The following is an 18,321-nucleotide window of genomic DNA, read 5'->3' on the forward strand; positions in this document are numbered from 1 at the left end:
CAGATTATCATTTTGATAATAATGATCATTTAACCTACTATGGATACTCTTTGAAATAGACAGTCTAGTGCAGAAACACAGTACATCTGCAAAATGTAACATGCTAGCACTATTGTTTTTTTTGGTAATATATTCTCTGTTACAGGTAGTTTACAAGAAATATCATCGCTTAAGAGATTTTTATCTTTTAGCATAGATTTTGTGGAAGGACTGGAAGTCATACATTACCGTTGTATAAAATAATCATGTTTGGCAGTAAAAGCTAGATAGGGAAAAAATGGACGGTTAGGATGATATCACGATTCCCAAAAAGATCAAAAGGTGATGACGTCAGTGAGACGGCGATATCGACGCGCCGTAGACCGACGTGTCATGGACTAAGGTTTTGGGGAGTGGGGTCCACTACTTATGTGAAGGTCCCCGAACAGAGCGGGAGGGAAAAAGTGGTACACGTGGACGTTTATGACCTGGTGTTGTCATTTCGAGCTATCAGGTCCCACTTTCGTATGGGTGCCACGTCATGGATGTCGCACAAAGAGCAAAGACTCTCTCCCCTCAGATTTCAGAAAGAGAGAAAATTGTGCAAAAAGGGTTAGTAGGGGCTAAAGGCCTAGTGGGGTCGTAGGCCTCTTTGTTTTTGTATTCCAAAAAACAGTTTTTCCTTCTTTTTTTTTTTTTTCAAAACCAAAATTCAAAAGGGTTCAGTTAAAGGCACAGAAGTCATCAAATTTATGATAAATTTTTTTTAAAAATAAAAAAAGTTGTTAATATTTTTTTAATTTTTGAGAATTTTTTTAAAAATAAATAATTAAAAGCGTATATTAGCAATATTTAATTCAAAATTATTTAAATATAATAATAAATATTTACTAAAATAAAATTTTAATTTTTAAAAATTCCCAAAATTAAGGTCTAAATGTTTTTTTTTTTTTTTTAGTTTGCAAAAACGACTAAGCTAGGGAAGTCTTGATAAAATCATAAAATACAATATTCATTTTCAATATTTTTCCGTTCTAGAATAGGGAAAGTGGGACCGTCTGTGCTTTTGGAGGGACTTTAATCAGGGCTTGTCCTCCTTCTGGGGTTGAGCTTCGTTCTTTAAAGCTGCGCTTCCCAAATCTCACTCTCACTCTCTCTCTCTCTCTCTCTCTCTCACACTAGCTTAGGCAAACCAAAATTTGAGATCCACTTGTTTCTGGGCCTCTAGTTCGTGTATGTACTCTTTCCCTCTCTCTCTCTTGCTTGCTTGTCTAGTATAAATCACTGTGAATGCTCACAGAACACTCACTCTCTTACTGATCTTTTTTTTTGGGGTAATGTAAGTTGCAGTTTATCCCGGCGAGATTTGGCCGGAGAATGGCATATATGTGTGCGGACAGTGGCAATCTCATGGCGATTGCTCAGCAAGTCATCAAGCAAAAACAACAACAAGAAGAGCAACAACACCACCACCACCATCATCACCAGCAACATCAACAACAACTTGTGGGCCTCAATCCACTCTCTCTAAATCCATGGACCACTTCTACTACTACTACTTCTCACCACACTCTGTCTGGTTCTCCAAATTTGGGTTTTGGGCTTTCAGGACCAGCTTTCTCTGACCCGTTTCAAGTTGCCGGTGGTTCAGACACGGGCGAGCCGGGGTTTCCGTTTCCGAATCTGGACCAGGACCAGACTGGGTTCAGGTTCCCGGATTTCGGTGGTGGTGGTGGGGGTGGCGAGTTCGACTCGGACGAGTGGATGGATAGCTTAATGGGTGGTGGGGATTCAACGGATAGTTCTAATCTCCCATCAGGATGTGACGCGTGGCAGAACAATGCTGATTTTGGAATCTACGGTGCTGATCCGTTCACCACTTGCCCGAGTAGACTCAGTGTCCGTTGCTCTCCACCGTCTGATCTTAACCGAGTCATCTTCTCCGATTCTCAGAAGAGTCCCAGCCTTCCTCAAGTCCCATCGTGGACCCCACCACCACCACCACAACCACAACAACCTCCGTCTCCACCGGCAGTAGCTAAAGACGCCAAGCCAGCTAACCTAGCCCAACCAAGCCTACACAAAAACGAAGTCGCTGGCGTCTCATCTAGCTCACCTGAAATCGAGTCCGCACCACCGCTCCTTAGAAAGCTTCTCGATTGTGCTCGTTTAGCAGAATCCGAACCCGATCGAGCCGTGAAAACGCTGATTGCACTCAGAAAATCTGTTTCAGAACACGGAGATCCAATCGAGCGAGTGGGCTATTACTTCTCTGAAGCACTATATAGCAGACTGTCAGTACAAGCAGAGAAAAGCTTGACCATGGTTCAAACCACTACCGAAGACTTCACGCTCACTTACAAAGCTCTAAACGATGCTTGTCCCTACTCAAAGTTTGCCCACTTGACTGCGAACCAAGCGATTCTCGAAGCCACAGCCACGGCAACGAAGATTCACATAGTGGATTTCGGAATCGTTCAAGGAGTTCAATGGGCCGCGCTTCTACAAGCTCTGGCGACCCGGTCCAACGGAAAGCCCACTATGATTCGGATCTCGGGTATACCCGCTCCAGCTTTAGGGACTTCTCCAGCAGCTTCGCTTTTCGCCACTGGGAATCGGCTCCGCGAGTTTGCGAATATTCTCAAACTGAACTTCGAGTTCGAACCGGTCTTGACACCGATTCAAGAACTCAACGAGTCGAGCTTCCGAGTCGAACCGGACGAGGTATTGGCTGTGAACTTCATGCTTCAACTGTACAACCTATTAGACGAAACCCCAGTGGCCGTCGAAACGGCTCTCCGTTTGGCCAAGTCGTTGAATCCAAAAATCGTTACTTTAGGCGAATACGAAGTGAGTTTAAACCGGGTCGGGTTTTTCAACCGGTGCAAGAACGCGTTGAGATACTATTCTGCCGTGTTCGAATCACTGGAGCCCAACTTGACCCGAGACTCGCCCGAGAGGATCCAAGTGGAGAGACTATTGCTTGGTCGTCGAATAGCTGGTGTGATTGGACCAGAGGAACCGGAAACCAAGAGAGAACGCATGGAGGACAAGGAGCAGTGGAAGGTTTTGATGGAAAGTTCCGGTTTTGAACCGGTAGCCCTCAGCCATTACGCAGTGAGTCAAGCTAGGATACTTTTGTGGAATTACAATTACAGTTCCTCGTATTCTCTAATTGAATCGCCACCTGGGTTTCTATCTCTAGCGTGGAATGAAGTCCCACTTCTGAATGTTTCTTCGTGGAGCTGATGGATTTAGCTTTTGGCACCAACTTGGTAATTGGTTTCCACCAGTTCTTTTTTCTCTGTTGTGGAACAAAATTTTAGTATCTATACACGCCCCTACGTTGACGATCGGACTATGGAACTTACTCATGGTTTTTAGTTAAAAGTTACAGTTAGTGTTCATTGCAATCTAGCTTTAAAATACTGCATTATAAGCCCTTTTGAAAATTGTTTGTTGCTTCTGCAGTTTGTGCTTAGTTTTTTGACTTATCAACGTTATTAATGTGGTTTCTGTATTTTTTTTTTTTTTTGTTGGGGTTTTGTAACTTGTTTGGGACTTTGGAGTATGGAAATTGTAAAAAAGGGGGGGAATTGGAAAATCAAGGGGGGGAAAAGAAAATTGTTTCTTTCCCTTGGTGTCAGTATTTCTATATGTAAATTTTGAATCTTAGATATGATTTTAGTTGAATCTCACTGTTCATAATGATCAAGATAGGATTTTTATATTTTACTTGTGTATGATAAACCTGAACTGAAGGCGTAAGTCATTATCTCTCAGATTCTGCATAGATTGTTTGGTTATAAGCTGCAGAAGGCAGTTAATTTTCTTAGTTTGTGTATGAAAATGATGCCTTGTAGAGAATTTTTGCGTTATGTATAATTGGTTCTCTAATGTGAAGAGGCCTCCAATAATATGAATTTTGCTGATGGGCTCCCAAACCATCTTTCCACTCCGTGTTACAGTCTTCTTTGGCTTCGTCTAAGATTTGCACTGACCTGCCATCATTTTCCTCAAAACCCTTGCTGTGGGCCCTCTTGCCTTGCCTGCCAATTATATTTCTTTTTGAGTCTAGGCGACGATTCTGCTCTTGAATGGCTTTAATGCCTGTACCTTTCATTCTGCAATCAATCTCTCTCACACACACTCTCTCTCTCTCTGCTAACCATCTTTTGGTGTAACACATTATTAGGGAAAGATGAACCAAGCCTCATCTCTGACACGTATGAGTCTATATGGGCCAGTGCATGACAAAGAAAGCAGTGGACTGCATGATATTTGCTGTTTATGGTCCGAGTGATTGTGACTTCTCGTGGTCATTGTAAAATTCATACTTGAGTACTTTGAAAATTTATTTGAAAGGAGGGTCCCATATACCTTTGTGAGGTCTGGTACGTGTCCTCTTCAACCTCTTGGTTCTTTATCACAATTGACAACCCCATACGGTGCCGGGCCTATGAAAACGTTTCGGCCCTAAATAGAAAAATCCACTCCAACAGCTTCGGTCGTTCCTTTTGAACCTGAAAATGAACACACAATAACTTGAGGAAGATACTACATTTGGGGTTTATATCTTTCAAGACTGTCAAACTTTTATATTTTTCATAAAAGGTTTGGAATTCTTGATTCACTTTGAGATCCGATCTTAAAGGTTTGCGTTCCATTTGGCCATGATATTTAAGATTTCAATTTTGAAAACAATCTCCACCTTACATCTTATTTATGTGACCAGGTCCAAATCAGTTTGTAGCAGGAAATCTCTGACCGTGTTTGGTCCGTGACCCACGCTGTACGAGTACCAGACCGGTGGTGGACCATTTATTTTTTGCAGTAACCTAGCATCCCAAAGTTATCTTGATACTATAATTTTGTTTAAGTAGCTGACTAAAATGGAAAATTCGGCAATGAAATTTGAAAAGATTCATTTCAAACCAAGTTCATTGTCTTCTCAAAAAATAAAGGTCTTATCTTTCTATAATTTTATTGGTAAACAAGGAACAGCGCAAACTATTGCCACAAGTATAAGCTTGAATGTACTGCTGGTCACTATGGTCTTTTATATTGTGAGACACTTGAGACATTTAAAAATCGAATGACTTTTAATATTTATATAAACTAAACAAAATCAAATATCATTTATCTCATATTTAATTTAAAAGTTATAAAAATAAAGAATTGAAATGAGAGGGTAAAAGTCTCAAAAAAAAAGAAAAAAAAAAAAAGAGAGAGGGTATGTTAGAGCATTAGTACCGAGTGTCTTAAAACACCCAAAATGCTATTTTAGCAAACTAAACGACCAAAAAAAACCCCATCCAATGTGCTAAATGTAAAAAAGAAATGCAATAGTTCTACAATATTATAACCAATCTATTGCAAACACAAGTAAAAAAAAAGCCTTAACTACTTGTTTATGCCATGTTTGGAGTTTTTACGCATAAATCATAAGTTCTTTGGTTCATAACGGTTAAAATGATTCATCCATAAGATAGAGATAGTACTTAATCATTACCATGCAAACACTAATGTACGAGTTGATTCCTAGATTGATGATTTTAGATGTTTATTTAGGTTTGGAACCCTCTTTTTTCCCCTTTCAAACAAATCGAAATGATTGAAGTTTTTCTATTCTAAATAGTGTTAGGTCTAATTCCTATTACTTTTGTTAGATTATTCATAACCATAGTAAACTATTACTAGTAGCAATTACTCTAGTACTCTGTTACTATTTTTTTTTATTAATTTCTCTCTCATCCCTCTCTTGGCCCTCTACCTTTCCCCTTGGAACTCTCTCATCTCTTTCGCGACAATGACAACTCTCATAATGGTGACAAAGGATCCGTGGGTCATAGTTGATTCTCCTTTGGGTTCGTGGGTTATGGACCTTCTGGTGTTGATCTATTCGATCATGGTTGTTATTGGTCTAGGTTGATTTGGTTGATCGTGAATGGTTTAGGATTTTTCCTTTTTGGTCTCAGTTGATTTGGTTGATCACAGTGATGGTTGAGTTTGGTTTGGATTAATCATGGTTGTAGTTTTTTTTTTTTTTCTATGGTGGGATGTATGATATATTGTTGAATGATGTCAAAAAAAATAGAATGAATGACTTTTCTTTTCTTTTTTTTGGCCAAGTATAAGTGACTTTTTTTTTTGTAACAAAGTATAAGTGACTTTTTGGTGTGCTAATCCTGTTTTTTTTAGCACACCAAGTATTAAAATGCTCACATTGTTATTTAAAACCATTCATTCAACTTCAAATCTTAGAGCATCTCCAACAGTTTCTCCAAATTTTTGTTGTGCTTGAAGAGTGAACAGTTATATTTACCTTTTACCTACCTACTTTTTCAAATACACCTTTCAACAGACTTTCTATCATTTCTCCATCTCATTAAAATATTATTTCTTCATTCTTTCTTTAATATTTTAATATTCTTTTTTTGATATTTCTTTATTCTTCCTCTTTTCATTCCCATTCATAATTATATGTTTCAAATTTCTTACACAACATGTTTAGACCAGTCTTTTTTTTTTTTTTCTTATTATTCATTAACTTAATTAATTTATTTTAAAAAAAAATTACCATAGTTATCAGTAAAAAAAATCCACCACACACCACATGTTTAGACCAATACTTTTTTTTCTTTTTATTATTCATTAAATTATAATTAATTTTTGTAAGGGCGAGTTTTGTGTCCTAAGCCCAAGAAGTGACTAGATTAGGGCCCAAAGAGCCCAACACAGTGAATTTGTAAATAATGAGCTTAAAAACTAGGCTTCAATGGATTAGGCAATGCGCACAGTGGATTAAAGATGGTAAGAAAACAAAAAAAATTAAACTGTGTGCAAAGAAAATCCCTCCGAGGAGAGTAGTTCTTGAATATATTTCTTCGGACTTAGTTACAATTTCAGTTCTTGGTTGCTATAGTGTTTTCTTCCACCATTATTAGACGATCCCTCTTCCTGGAGGATCTCTTTACATTATATAGCCTCTTTCAGCTAATTTTGGTCTTCCACTTGTTGACCGTGCAGGATGCTACTCGAGTGCTTGTCACATCAGACACTCTTCCCAAATCTTTTGTGAGTTACGGCAACCAAGACAGCACTGTTCAGAGGTTTTCTCCACAAAAATGCAACCAGGGGGTTTGATGGGGCGCATTAAATGTGGTGGCAGCTGCCATCCCTCCAGTCATGTCAAGGCTAACCCCTTTTTCGAAGTTCATTCTCTACAGTGAGGCCTCCTCTGGTGATGTGCCATTGACATGGCCATGGCTCGTCTCCCTGGCCTTGTCGTCCGAGGATATGGCTTTCTCGGAACTGCGCCAACCTCCTCGGCATCAGGTATAATACGTGGCACTATTACCATATTAAATATATGTATCCCACAATTTCTTTTTAAAAAAACTTACCATACTTATCATTAAAAAAAGTTTACCACACATTTAGATCAATTATTTTTTTCTTATTATTCATTAAATTATAATTAATTTCCTTAAAAAAAACTTAACATACTTATTATCATTTTAAAAAAAAAAAGCCTACCACACAGGCTCACACCACACTTATTATTATTTGCCTAATTTTTATCTTTTATTTATTTATTTATATTCCTTAAATTATCATACACCTTTTTTTTTTTTTTTTCATTTGAAGAAACCTATCTAAGCTTAATTTAAGGAATGATTTTTATTGTTATTATTATTCATTAATTTACTTAAACAAAACTTATCATTAATGTCCACACGTTTTATTTGAGAATACATAACCGCCCCTTCCTATTTTTCACAGACCTTTCCTTTTGTTTTATTCTTGTCAAACACACCCACACAGAAAAGAGAAATAGCTGAGAGAGAAAGAGACTGCCGCCTTGCTCCACCGCACCACCACCACACCCTTGAGGAAGACCTGCCTCACTCAAGCTAGGACCTTCGCGAAGGCCAGTGGAGATCAACCAAATCTTGAAAGAGAAAAGTGTCTCTCAATCAGCCAAGTTAGATCAGATTTCATCATCCACCGTCGCGTCTACACCTTCGTTTGTCCTCCTCCCCACTGCAAAGTGCATGCAATTGGGATTGGGTCAGATCGATTTCTGTCATTTTTTTTTCCTGTTCTCGATCTTTTTTTGTTCTAATTGTAGCTTTGTTGTTCTAATTAAATTGGTTTTATGAGAACAAGATTGTGTTGTGTTTTGATTGTTTATTACCGTTTAGATACATCTGAGTGAGAGAAATGAGTTCTGTTGAGAAGGGAGGAGAGTTCTATTGAGAAGGCAGGCAAGTGAACAAAGAGGAAAAGAGAAAAAATATTTTTTTATTCAACCTAGTATTTTTTAAGCGATTATATTGTCTTGGAGTTGTTACAGTGCTCTTCAGGTCAAGAGAGCTAAAACAACTCTAAAATTTTTTTTGGATACTTTTGGATTTTGAAGAGGTTGTTGGAGTTTGATTTTTTGTGAGTTTGCTCTTCAAAATTGAGTTAAAAAGTCTTTTAGAGATGCTCTTACGAAATTGACGACGCTGTATTCAAAGACTTGAGGAAATTGTTTAGCACAAACGTGACAAACCGGAGAGAATTTGGCGAAACAAAAAAAGTAATAGTAGATATAAATACTAGTTTCTCAACAAAAAAAAAAAAACTGCAAAGGCACTGTTCTATAGCCCCCCACCACCAAAGAAATTGCACAGTTGTGGAGTAAAATCAATGACAATTTACCCAAGTACGATTACCCTCTGCGAGCTCTGTTTCTTTATAGACGCAGCTTGAGGGGTTTCAGACTCTCTGACCACTCCATTACCTCCGTATTTCAAAGCCAGTAATCATAGCGTCACCATAAAGGTCGTATTGGCAAGCGAGTCGTGAAAAAAAGGAAGCCAAAGAGGCAAAGACTGATTCTCTGTGACATATCTATCGGTGATTTTATCGCTGCTCTTGACAGACATGGTTCGTTGAGTAAAGATGGGAACACGTAATTTGATATAATTTTGTGCTCTAACTTGTCAGGGCGAATTGTAATAAATTTTTTTTTTTTAAACAAATGAATTGTAAAAAAGTTAGATGTATGTCTCATGCAGCACACCATCCCACTTTTATGAATTAGCGCAATTATGACATAAAATTGTGCTAAATTATGTATAGCTAGCATTAATTTTTTTTTAAAATTATTATTTTTAGAATGTGCTTGATGACGTAGTCGATGCAGCAACGGTCTCATGGTCCCACCTTAATACTTTATTGAGACATTGAGGCTTGTTTGTAATTGTACTGTCGTTTTCAATGACGTGTTTGTCAATAGCGATAGACTGCGCCTCTAAATCTATATTAGTGTCACCACTTTCCCACGGCCCACCATCAACAGTCTCCGGCTCAGCCGAAAATAGCTATAGTCTATACTAGAGTCACCACTCACCCACGGCGCATCACCTACGCTCTCCGGCTCAGTCTAAGAGGGTGAAGGAGCTGCTGTTCTCTCGGTTAATTTGTGTACGCATAACATTTCTCTTGTCAAAGAGACAGTCCACAAATCAATAATGACATTAAAACTTTCTACGAATAGTTTAATTTGGGGTCAGGTTAATATATATTCTTAGGATATATAAATCTTTTAAAGAAAAGATAAAAAATTGTCAAATAATTATTTCATTTTTTCTCAAATAGTTTCTTAAAATAATTTGCTAATGTATGAATTTAGAGCATACATTAAAAAAATCCTATTAATAAATGCATTAAAGGCATTCGTGAACTGAAGTCATTAAAAAAAGTCAAGAAAAAAAAGAGTTCGGCAGCCCTTCAAATGAGGCTCAATTGATCAAAATTCTGCAACTTGATCAAGACTCGATTGATAATAAAATTAAAAAAATTAAAAAAAATTTGTGGCTAACTTGTTTTAATTCCAGAAAATTGGTTGGGCTCATAATTCTATACCCTACTTAGATCAAGTATGAAATGAGACAATCTTGCAAGAACTTTGAGGGAGGACAGGAGGGAGAGAGGGGGGAGGGGGGGATGGGCCATGGCCGCATGGCCTTTCCGCTTTCCTGCTTTTTGAAAAATCAGTTTGTGCATGTATACATTCATGAGCATAATAAACAGACGAGTACAATCAGACTCGATGTATAGAATTCTAAAGCTTAAATTCACATAGTATAGAGCAATCTAGATTCTAAAATTAATCCAGTGAGAAAAAAGATTATAAAAAAAAAAAAAAACTTATTACGACCCCACTCACATCATGATATTATAATAAAGACAGTTTAAGAAGAATTAATCATAAATAGCTTTCAAGGCATAGAAACCATGAATATCTACCTCACGGCTCAAACAAATTTTTTTCAAAATTAGAATTAAACAATCAAACTACAAAATTTTGTTTTCCTTTAACAATAGGCCTATTTTAATTTTCTACATCTAATGTTTCATTAGTACGCAATGCTTCTTTCACAATCACATTTACATGTTTACGAATTGCGTTTGAATGGAGAGAAAGGAGAGACAAATCTCCCAATATAATGCAGTATACTTACAAACACAGGAGAAGCATTGCATATGGCCGCATTGGTTGGATTTAGAGGTGATATGCGATCCTTATGATATAGTTAGCATGGAAGCTCAGCAAAGAATTGAATTAATATATTTTAATTTTGTGTCCATTGTCCCAAGTTAGATTTCAAATATACTTTAATTTTAGATTAGAGAAGCAACATTTTTATAATATTTTCACTATAAATCATAAGTAGTAAATTCTTATTGGTTCTAATTTGAATTTTACAACTTAAATTAACTTTTTGTCCATTCATAACAACCAATAACAATTAACAACCTATCACTTAAGATTTATTGTGAAAATGTAGTGAATATAATATTTCTCTTAATTTTATGTCAAGCTTCCCTTAATTTAAAATTACTTCAAGGACCACCGCGCACCCTTGACACCATGATCACTCCATAAGTGTAAGTGCTTGTGGGGTTTGAAGGGTAAGGGTCAGAGTTCAAGTCTCCAAAAAGGAGTTTCACACACATATATACTTAGATTAGACTAATGTAAAATTTCTATTTTATATATATAAAAAAAAAAAAACTACTTGAAGCACATTTAAAACTATTTTCAACATAAATATTATACAAAATCAAAGGTGGTGCTAAGGGGTCAAAGGCCCCCCGGCCCCACCCAAAAATCACCTCCCCATTTTCTATAATCTAGTTTTTCTTTTCTTTTCTTTTAATTTTTTTTATATGTCAAACTTACGCTCTATTTGTTTTAAAGTAAAATATTTACAAATGTAAAATATTTTCAGTAAAATATTTTACATGTAAAATATTTTCATTTTACCGTGTTCGATTGTCAACATGAAAGTACAATGAAAATCATTTTTCAATAGTATGCTTCATTGTAAAATATTTTTTTTTTCATATTTCTCAAAACTCAACTGATACACAGACCTTCAACAAAAAAAAAAAAAAAATGGTGCACAAACCTATGCAGTGTGCACAGACCTTCAACAAAAAAAGCTGGTGCACAAACCTATGCAGTGTGTACAGACCTTCGACAAAAGAAAAATTGGTGCACAAACCACCACATTCCCCCCCAAAAAAAAAACTCCACATCAGAAGGAAAAACAACCACCAACCATTCAAAAAACAGCCACCAACCAACAAACCACCACTAACCACTCAAATGACAACCACCATCAACCAAAAATCCAGATCGAAAACAAAAAAAACAAAAAAAAAACCCGGGCAAAAGACAACCACCATCAATCAAGAAAAACCTCTACGAACTCAGATCGAAAACCCAAGAAACAAAGAACATAATCTGAAAATCTAAGCCCAGCGGAGGTAAGATCAGGTAGCCACCAAAAACTTAAGGTCGTCGTCAGATCCAAGGCAGTGCAAGAGAGAAGAGAAGAAGGATTTGTGCAAGAGAGCCATGATGAGGTTGGTAGTGCCAATGATGGCGGTTGGGGTCGGTCAGTGGGTGGGCAACGATGTGAGATGGTTGGAGATGAAAGTGTTGTGGCCTTGTGACTTGTGAGTGAGAGAGCTGTGAGATGAAGAGAGGAGGAACTGAGAAAGTTAAGAGAGCAAAATTTGATAAAGTGTCGGGTCTGACTTCTGAGAGAGGAGAAGAAATTGTAAAATGTTTTACCGATTTTTTAAGTGTAAAATATTTTACAGTTTTTGCCTTTGATTTTTCCTTTGATTGAAAATATTTTATATTTGACTAATTATTTTACTGCAAAACAAATATGGTAAAATGTGAAAATATTTTACATCAAAACAAACAGAGCATTAATTGCATAGTATAGAAAAATGTTTCCTATTTTATCAATGATTTTAATGTCAACAAATTATTTTAAAAGTTAAGGATTAAAAAAAGAAAGTAAAGAAGCATATATATATATATATATATATATATATATAGAGAGAGAGAGAGAGAGAGAGAGAGAGAGAGAGAGAGAGAGAGAGAGAGAGAGAGAGAGAGAGAGAGAGAGAGAGAATTGAAGATAAAATCTACAAAAGACAAAAAAAAAAAAAGGGGTGGGGGAAATTTACCTCTAAAAGGGTCGGGAGTTCAAATTATTTATATGATAATTTATCATTTTTCCATAAATATGATTGTATAAGTAATAAAATATAAACATAACTATATAATAAACTCTATAATTTGATATTATTTTAAAGTTTTACTTTAAAACTTCATATGCACAAACAACTACAATATGGCTTAAAATTATTATTGTGGGGATAAGATACTCAGATTAAGGTATTTGGCCATGAGCCACACCCGAAGATGCCAAAGAGCCCGATAACAAACAAGTATTAATAAGGATAAGTAGGTTACTGGGCCGAGGACGAGGGCTGGTCACAACAAGCAGGTGATATTGTCCGAGGAGCCAAAATTCCTCGAGAAACAGAGTGAAAGCCTGAGATCTGACCACCTAGAAAGTACTAGGTAGTGGGCAACCATGCTTGAGAGGATAAGCTTTAGAGAGGGGTGAGTCAACTGAGAATTGAGAAATATCTGAGAAGAAAACTGCTACCACCACATTGAATACTCTGCACCTAACCAAATGGCTGTATTAATGTGGAGTTGATGTTTGAATAGTGACTTCAAGCCTTATAGCTGTATACAAAAACTTCAAGAAGGTTCTGAAGGGATAAGTATCAGGAAGATGGGTTATTTAATCAACAAGTAGAAGGTTAAGATGAGAAAATGATAGGGAGTATAAAAGGGAAAATGATTCCTTTACATGGGGGATCATCTGAAAAAGAAGGAAAAGAAAGAAAAGAACTAAAAGTAACTAAGTACTCTGAATATCTGTGTAAGTTTGAAATATATACATAAGAACATACTTTCCTTGGACTTAACCGATAAGCATTTTTCTCTTCAAATTGTACTTCTCAAACATTCCAATACTAATCCAACTCACTGTGATTCACATTTAACTCACTAAGTCGTCATCTATTAGGTCCACACTCTAACAAATTTATTGTTATAGGCTTGTTTGGCCTTGGTTCATATCTTTTGGGCTTTGGGTTGATACTAGTCCTTATAAATATAATTTAATTTTTATAAGCTTAACAGATATATTAACATGAGTTTTACTTAAGTTTTATTTAATTACTAAAAACCATTACATAATAATTATAAGAGGAATTTTGATAATGAAAACAAAAATCGTCAGGTAGTGGGCGATCATGCTTGAGAGGATAAGCTTTAGAGAGGGGTGAGTCAACAGAGAATTGAGAAATATTTGGGAAGAAAGCTGCTACCACTACATTGAATACTCTGCACCTAACCAACTGGCCGCATTAATGTGGAGGTGATGCCTGAGCAGTGACTTCTAGCCTTATAGCTGCACACAAAGACTTCAAGAAGGTTCCAATGGGATAAGTATTAGGAAGATGGGTTATTTGATTAACAAGTGGAAGGTTAAGATGAGAAAATGATAGAGAGTATAAAAGGGAAAATGATTCCTTTACATGGGGGGTCATCTGAAAAAGAAGGAAAAGAAAGAAAAGAATTGAATGTAACCAAGAACTCTGAATATTTATGTAAGTTTGAAATATATACATAAGAACATACCTTCTTCAAACTTAATCGAGAAGCGTTTTTCTCTTCAAATTGTACTTCTCAATCATTCCAACACTAAACCAACTCATTGTGATTCACATTTAACTCACTAAGTCTTCATCTATTAGGCTCACTCTCTAACAAATTTATTGTTGTGGGCTTGTTGGGCTTTGGTTCATATCTTTTGGGTTTTGGGTCGATACTAGTCCTTACAATTATAATTTAATTTTTATAAGCTTAACAAATATATTAACATGAGTTTTACTTAAATTTTATTTAATTACTAAAAACCATTACATAATAATTATAAGAGGAATTTTGATAATGAAAAAAAAATCGTCACGGCTTATTCATATGTAAAAGTCATTACAAATAAACACAATATATTAGATATGTTATATTTTTATGGGTTTTATAACATTAAAATGGCACTAACCATTACATGAGTGTTCTGGCAGGGGAAAAAACTGTTGCATGAGTTTCTTTTTTTTTAATAGTCTAAATTGGCCTTAAGTATTTTATATCACGTGTGCACATGCACAATATGTGTATCTACGTATGTCCATAATTATATAGAATATACATCTTAGAGCATTCACATCAATTTGTACAAAAATTTTAGTTTATTTTAGTATAAGAATCGACTTTTTCTATTTTACGTACTCACTTTTCAACCACACATCAAATTATCTATTTTATACTACATTTCATTAAAATATCAATTTTTTTAATTGTTTCTTTTTCTTCTTACCAACAACCACCATCCACTCTTTTTTTTTTTATCCTTGAGACACATAAAAAAAAAATTAATTAAATGCAAAATAAATAGTGTCAATGTAATTTTACATGATTACTATGGCAAACTTGTAAATTTATACAATTATAAACCGGCTGATGTAAGCCATTTTTAGGCAAAATTATAAAAATTCAACATTGTTTTCTATTATACATTTTTATTTTTATTTTTTATATAAGGTAGAATTTCTACTCTAACATAATTTAAGTGTATATGTGTGTGACGCTTCCTCCTGGAGACTTGACCCCTGACCCTTGTCCCTCACACCTCACAAATATTTATACTTGTGGAGTGACCACCACTTTGATGCGTGATAATGAATGCATTGACTGTTATGAATGATATTACCTGTTGGTTATAAATTTAATTTGCTCCCTAAAATCTTAACTCTGCCCCTGCAAGTAATGGCTCTCGGCCTATGAATTACAATGTTACCTACAACCAAGCTACAACCTAATGATTGCTAACATTATTGATTAATTCATTATTTAGTTGACAAGTGTTTTTTTTTTTCTTTTGTATATTTGTAAAAGTATGTGAAACCAGGATTAATTATGAAAGCTAATGATGCAACAGCTGAACTGGTGAGGATCTGCTGCTGGCAATGATTTGTGATAATTTCTCACTTACGAAAATGGGGAAATAATAATGGAATGTTGAAGTTACTGTGTCTATTTGTAACAGGGGTGGTTGAGCTTTTGGATTCAATAGGCCATGAATCCTAGGCCCCATATTATATTGTCGGGCCTAAAACCCCGTCTCTTTACACAGTCTCATTTTGGACACAAACCAAAGAAAATGGAAATTTTCAAGAACAGGGAAAAGGTGAACCTTATGTCCTGCAATAATCAATTGAATACAGATTTTCTGTATATTTCGCTAATCACAACTTCGTATGTGAATGATTTTTTTTTTCCATTTTCAACTCTAATTATTTTATAAAAAAAATAAAATCAATACGGGACAATTTATTATTAATGGAATATAAAGTAGTACACCAAAAATAGTATATAGGATTTGTATTAGATGAAAGCCTTTTCTCTCCAGGGGCAAACAAAAATGAGTGGTCTTAAATACTAGATATCTTTGCCAGAAAAAGTATTTTGTATCAAATGATGATACCATGTTACCTGTATCAAAATTTAGTAAGGGCGAAGCATGTCAATTAAAAATAATTAACCCACTAACTTATGTATGTAAAAATAACTACCCACTAACACGTGCATTTCAATTATTTGTGAGTTAATTATTTTTTATTGATATATCTCAAATTTATTAAATTTTAATACCACTTATATGGTATATACCAAATATCTTTTGCACAAGGATGGTCAGGAACACGTGACATGTGGCCGAGAAAAAATGTAACGTTGCATGGCCAGAGGACCACGTAGCAATACTCAAAACACTCTTAAAACATGACTAGTGTGCAATCACATTCAACGTGTCACCACCTAGAGTCAGCTGGTTTCTAATGCCTTGTGGTAAGAAGTAAGAACAGGAATGGTCCCCTGGAATCGGATATCATTGCTGACTATTTCTTTTTATTGCAGGCTCATCATTTTGTCTGCATGTATATATAACTATTTAAGCAATAGTAGAGTACCATCCAAAGAGCCATTGACATGAATAACGCAATCAGATTAACTCGAACGTATCCACCAACTTTGCTTTCGGTACCTCTGTCACAACAGAAAGCGTCTGGAATCAGATTCAGGAAGGTCACAAGTATGTCAACCCAACCTGAGAGTAAGCAAAACAGGGACGAGGCCAAGAAGGGCCTGAACCCAAATCAGAAAACTGGGTAAGGTTTTTTTTTTTTTTTTTTTAAAAAAATCCATTATCCATGACATATAATTGGAGTTTTATTTGTACGGTGAATCTTTTGTTTGTGTTAAAGATTTGTTGTTGCGTATGTGTGGGAATAGGGACGTGATGTCTCATTCGTTTGGGGACGGATACGCCACCAGGTCAGATGAGGAAGGATTTGGTGGAATATATGGAGAGAACCAGTCTTTTCAGAAGCCCCAGAAGGAAGAGCCTATCCATGAAAATCACCCCGGTAAGCCACAGTTTAACTTGTTAACCATCAGTATATCTGGTTGGTGATTCAATATATAGTTTTATAAGCTTGTTTATAAGACCTAAATACATCCAAATGGGACCAAATACCCCCATTAAAACTCCCACAGCTATTTGTAGTTTTGTATGGTTTGCAATTGCTCTGTTTCTCTCATACAATTCTAATTAAGATTTTTGGAATTGTACATGTAAAGCTTATGACAAGACACAGGGAAGCGAAGTGAAAGAGAAGGAAAAGGCAAGGCACCAGACCAATGCAAATTCATAGATACGGGCATACGGCAGGCCCCTTCTCACCCTTTGGCCATGGTCAATCATATATGAGACCTGTTTAATTAGTGGGGGCTTGTGTTTCCTCTAATAATTAACTACGTCGTCGCTATGTATTAATGTTCCCCGAAGAAGATTTGTTTGTCTTTGTTTTTCTTTCTTTCATAATAAATTTTTTTTGCTAAATAAGTAAATATATTCTGAATATTAGTACTTAAATTCATTGACAATTTACACCTTGCAGACTTTTTTTTTTTTTCAAATTAAGAGAAAAATAGGGAATTTTGGTACCATAGAATTCTACTGATGTTTAAAAGTGAAGTTATTACTTAACAATTTTATAACACATGGTTCTACGAGTCCTAGCAATATGTTCTTGATCAGGAAACTAGGGGACCGTTTGGTAATGTTCTAGTAACATTTAAGTGTTGTGAAAATATGTATGAGTGAAAAAGTGTTGTGAAATACATGTTGTATTATTTAAACAATAAACGTTACCAAATAGGCCCTAGAAATCTGTAATAGTCTCTGAAAATTCACATGTTTTTCATGTATGCGTCCTATGGGTTAGTCTACACTAAAAAAAAGCTTATGAATCTTGAACCCCTAATCGAGTAATGGTGCCAATTTTATGCCAATGAAATTTAGAGAGGTCCCTGCCCCTCTCTTAACGTAAATTGAGTTCAAGCAAAGAATGAGGAATGTAAATTGCAAGGCAGAGAGAGCAAAAATCAAAAGAACCAACGAAACCATTTGATAGGCCCGGCCCATCCTTCCAAATTGTCAGCCACCCCAATAGACAAAGCAGGGCCTTCTTTCCAAAGTGTGAGCCACCTGCCGAACTAACACGTTTAAATTCAAAATATTTTCAGAACTGTTTTCAGAAAAAATTTAGGTGTTTTGAGGAGTTCTTCTCCAAAATAGTGTCGGTTGGTGGTTGGTTGGATGAATTTTAGAGAGGATAGGATAGGAGAGAGAGAGAGAGAGAGAGAGAGAGAGAGAGAGAGAGAGAGAGGGGGGGGGGGAAAGAAATTATTTGGGGTGTTTGGTTTGGTTATAGTATAAGGCAACTAATATAAATGCATTTGGCACTTAATCCACATTATTTGTTTGGCCTTGCCTCCTA

At 35.9% G+C, this 18,321-nt stretch overlaps 2 protein-coding genes across 3 annotated transcripts; both read left to right on the top strand.

The window, feature by feature from the left end:
• The first annotated feature begins 1,071 nt into the window (after positions 1-1,071).
• On the top strand, positions 1,072-3,672 carry LOC142624650 (SCARECROW-LIKE protein 7-like). Of its 2 annotated transcripts, none has more exons than XM_075798310.1 (2): positions 1,072-1,212; positions 1,330-3,672. In XM_075798310.1, exon 2 carries the CDS (start codon positions 1,357-1,359, stop codon positions 3,226-3,228), a length of 1,872 nt encoding a protein of 623 aa, XP_075654425.1. In that variant the 5' UTR covers positions 1,072-1,212; positions 1,330-1,356; the 3' UTR covers positions 3,229-3,672. The 2 variants fall into 2 exon arrangements, with proteins under 2 accessions (XP_075654425.1, XP_075654426.1); XM_075798311.1 differs by having other exon boundaries at positions 1,088-1,212; positions 1,324-3,672.
• A 12,766-nt stretch (positions 3,673-16,438) lies between these two features.
• Positions 16,439-17,321, top strand: LOC142623874 (uncharacterized). Its single transcript, XM_075797355.1, has 3 exons — positions 16,439-16,647; positions 16,772-16,905; positions 17,120-17,321. The coding sequence occupies exons 1-3, from the start codon at positions 16,469-16,471 to the stop codon at positions 17,191-17,193; spliced, it is 387 nt and encodes a 128-aa protein (XP_075653470.1). The 5' UTR covers positions 16,439-16,468; the 3' UTR covers positions 17,194-17,321.
• Positions 17,322-18,321: the final 1,000 nt, after the last annotated feature.

The sequence above is a fragment of the Castanea sativa genome, chromosome 2 (genome assembly GCF_040712315.1).
Source record: "Castanea sativa cultivar Marrone di Chiusa Pesio chromosome 2, ASM4071231v1".
Classification (NCBI taxonomy): domain Eukaryota; kingdom Viridiplantae; phylum Streptophyta; class Magnoliopsida; order Fagales; family Fagaceae; genus Castanea; species Castanea sativa.

Bases quoted from the DNA above. Each gene is read 5' to 3' on its own strand.
- LOC142624650 (XM_075798310.1), top strand. From the start codon at position 1,357: ATGGCATATATGTGTGCGGACAGTGGCAATCTCATGGCGATTGCTCAG.
- LOC142623874 (XM_075797355.1), top strand. From the start codon at position 16,469: ATGAATAACGCAATCAGATTAACTCGAACGTATCCACCAACTTTGCTT. The intron at 16,648-16,771 runs GTAAGGTTTTTT...GTGTGGGAATAG, and splicing joins AACCCAAATCAGAAAACTGG to GGACGTGATGTCTCATTCGT. The intron at 16,906-17,119 runs GTAAGCCACAGT...GTACATGTAAAG, and splicing joins TATCCATGAAAATCACCCCG to CTTATGACAAGACACAGGGA.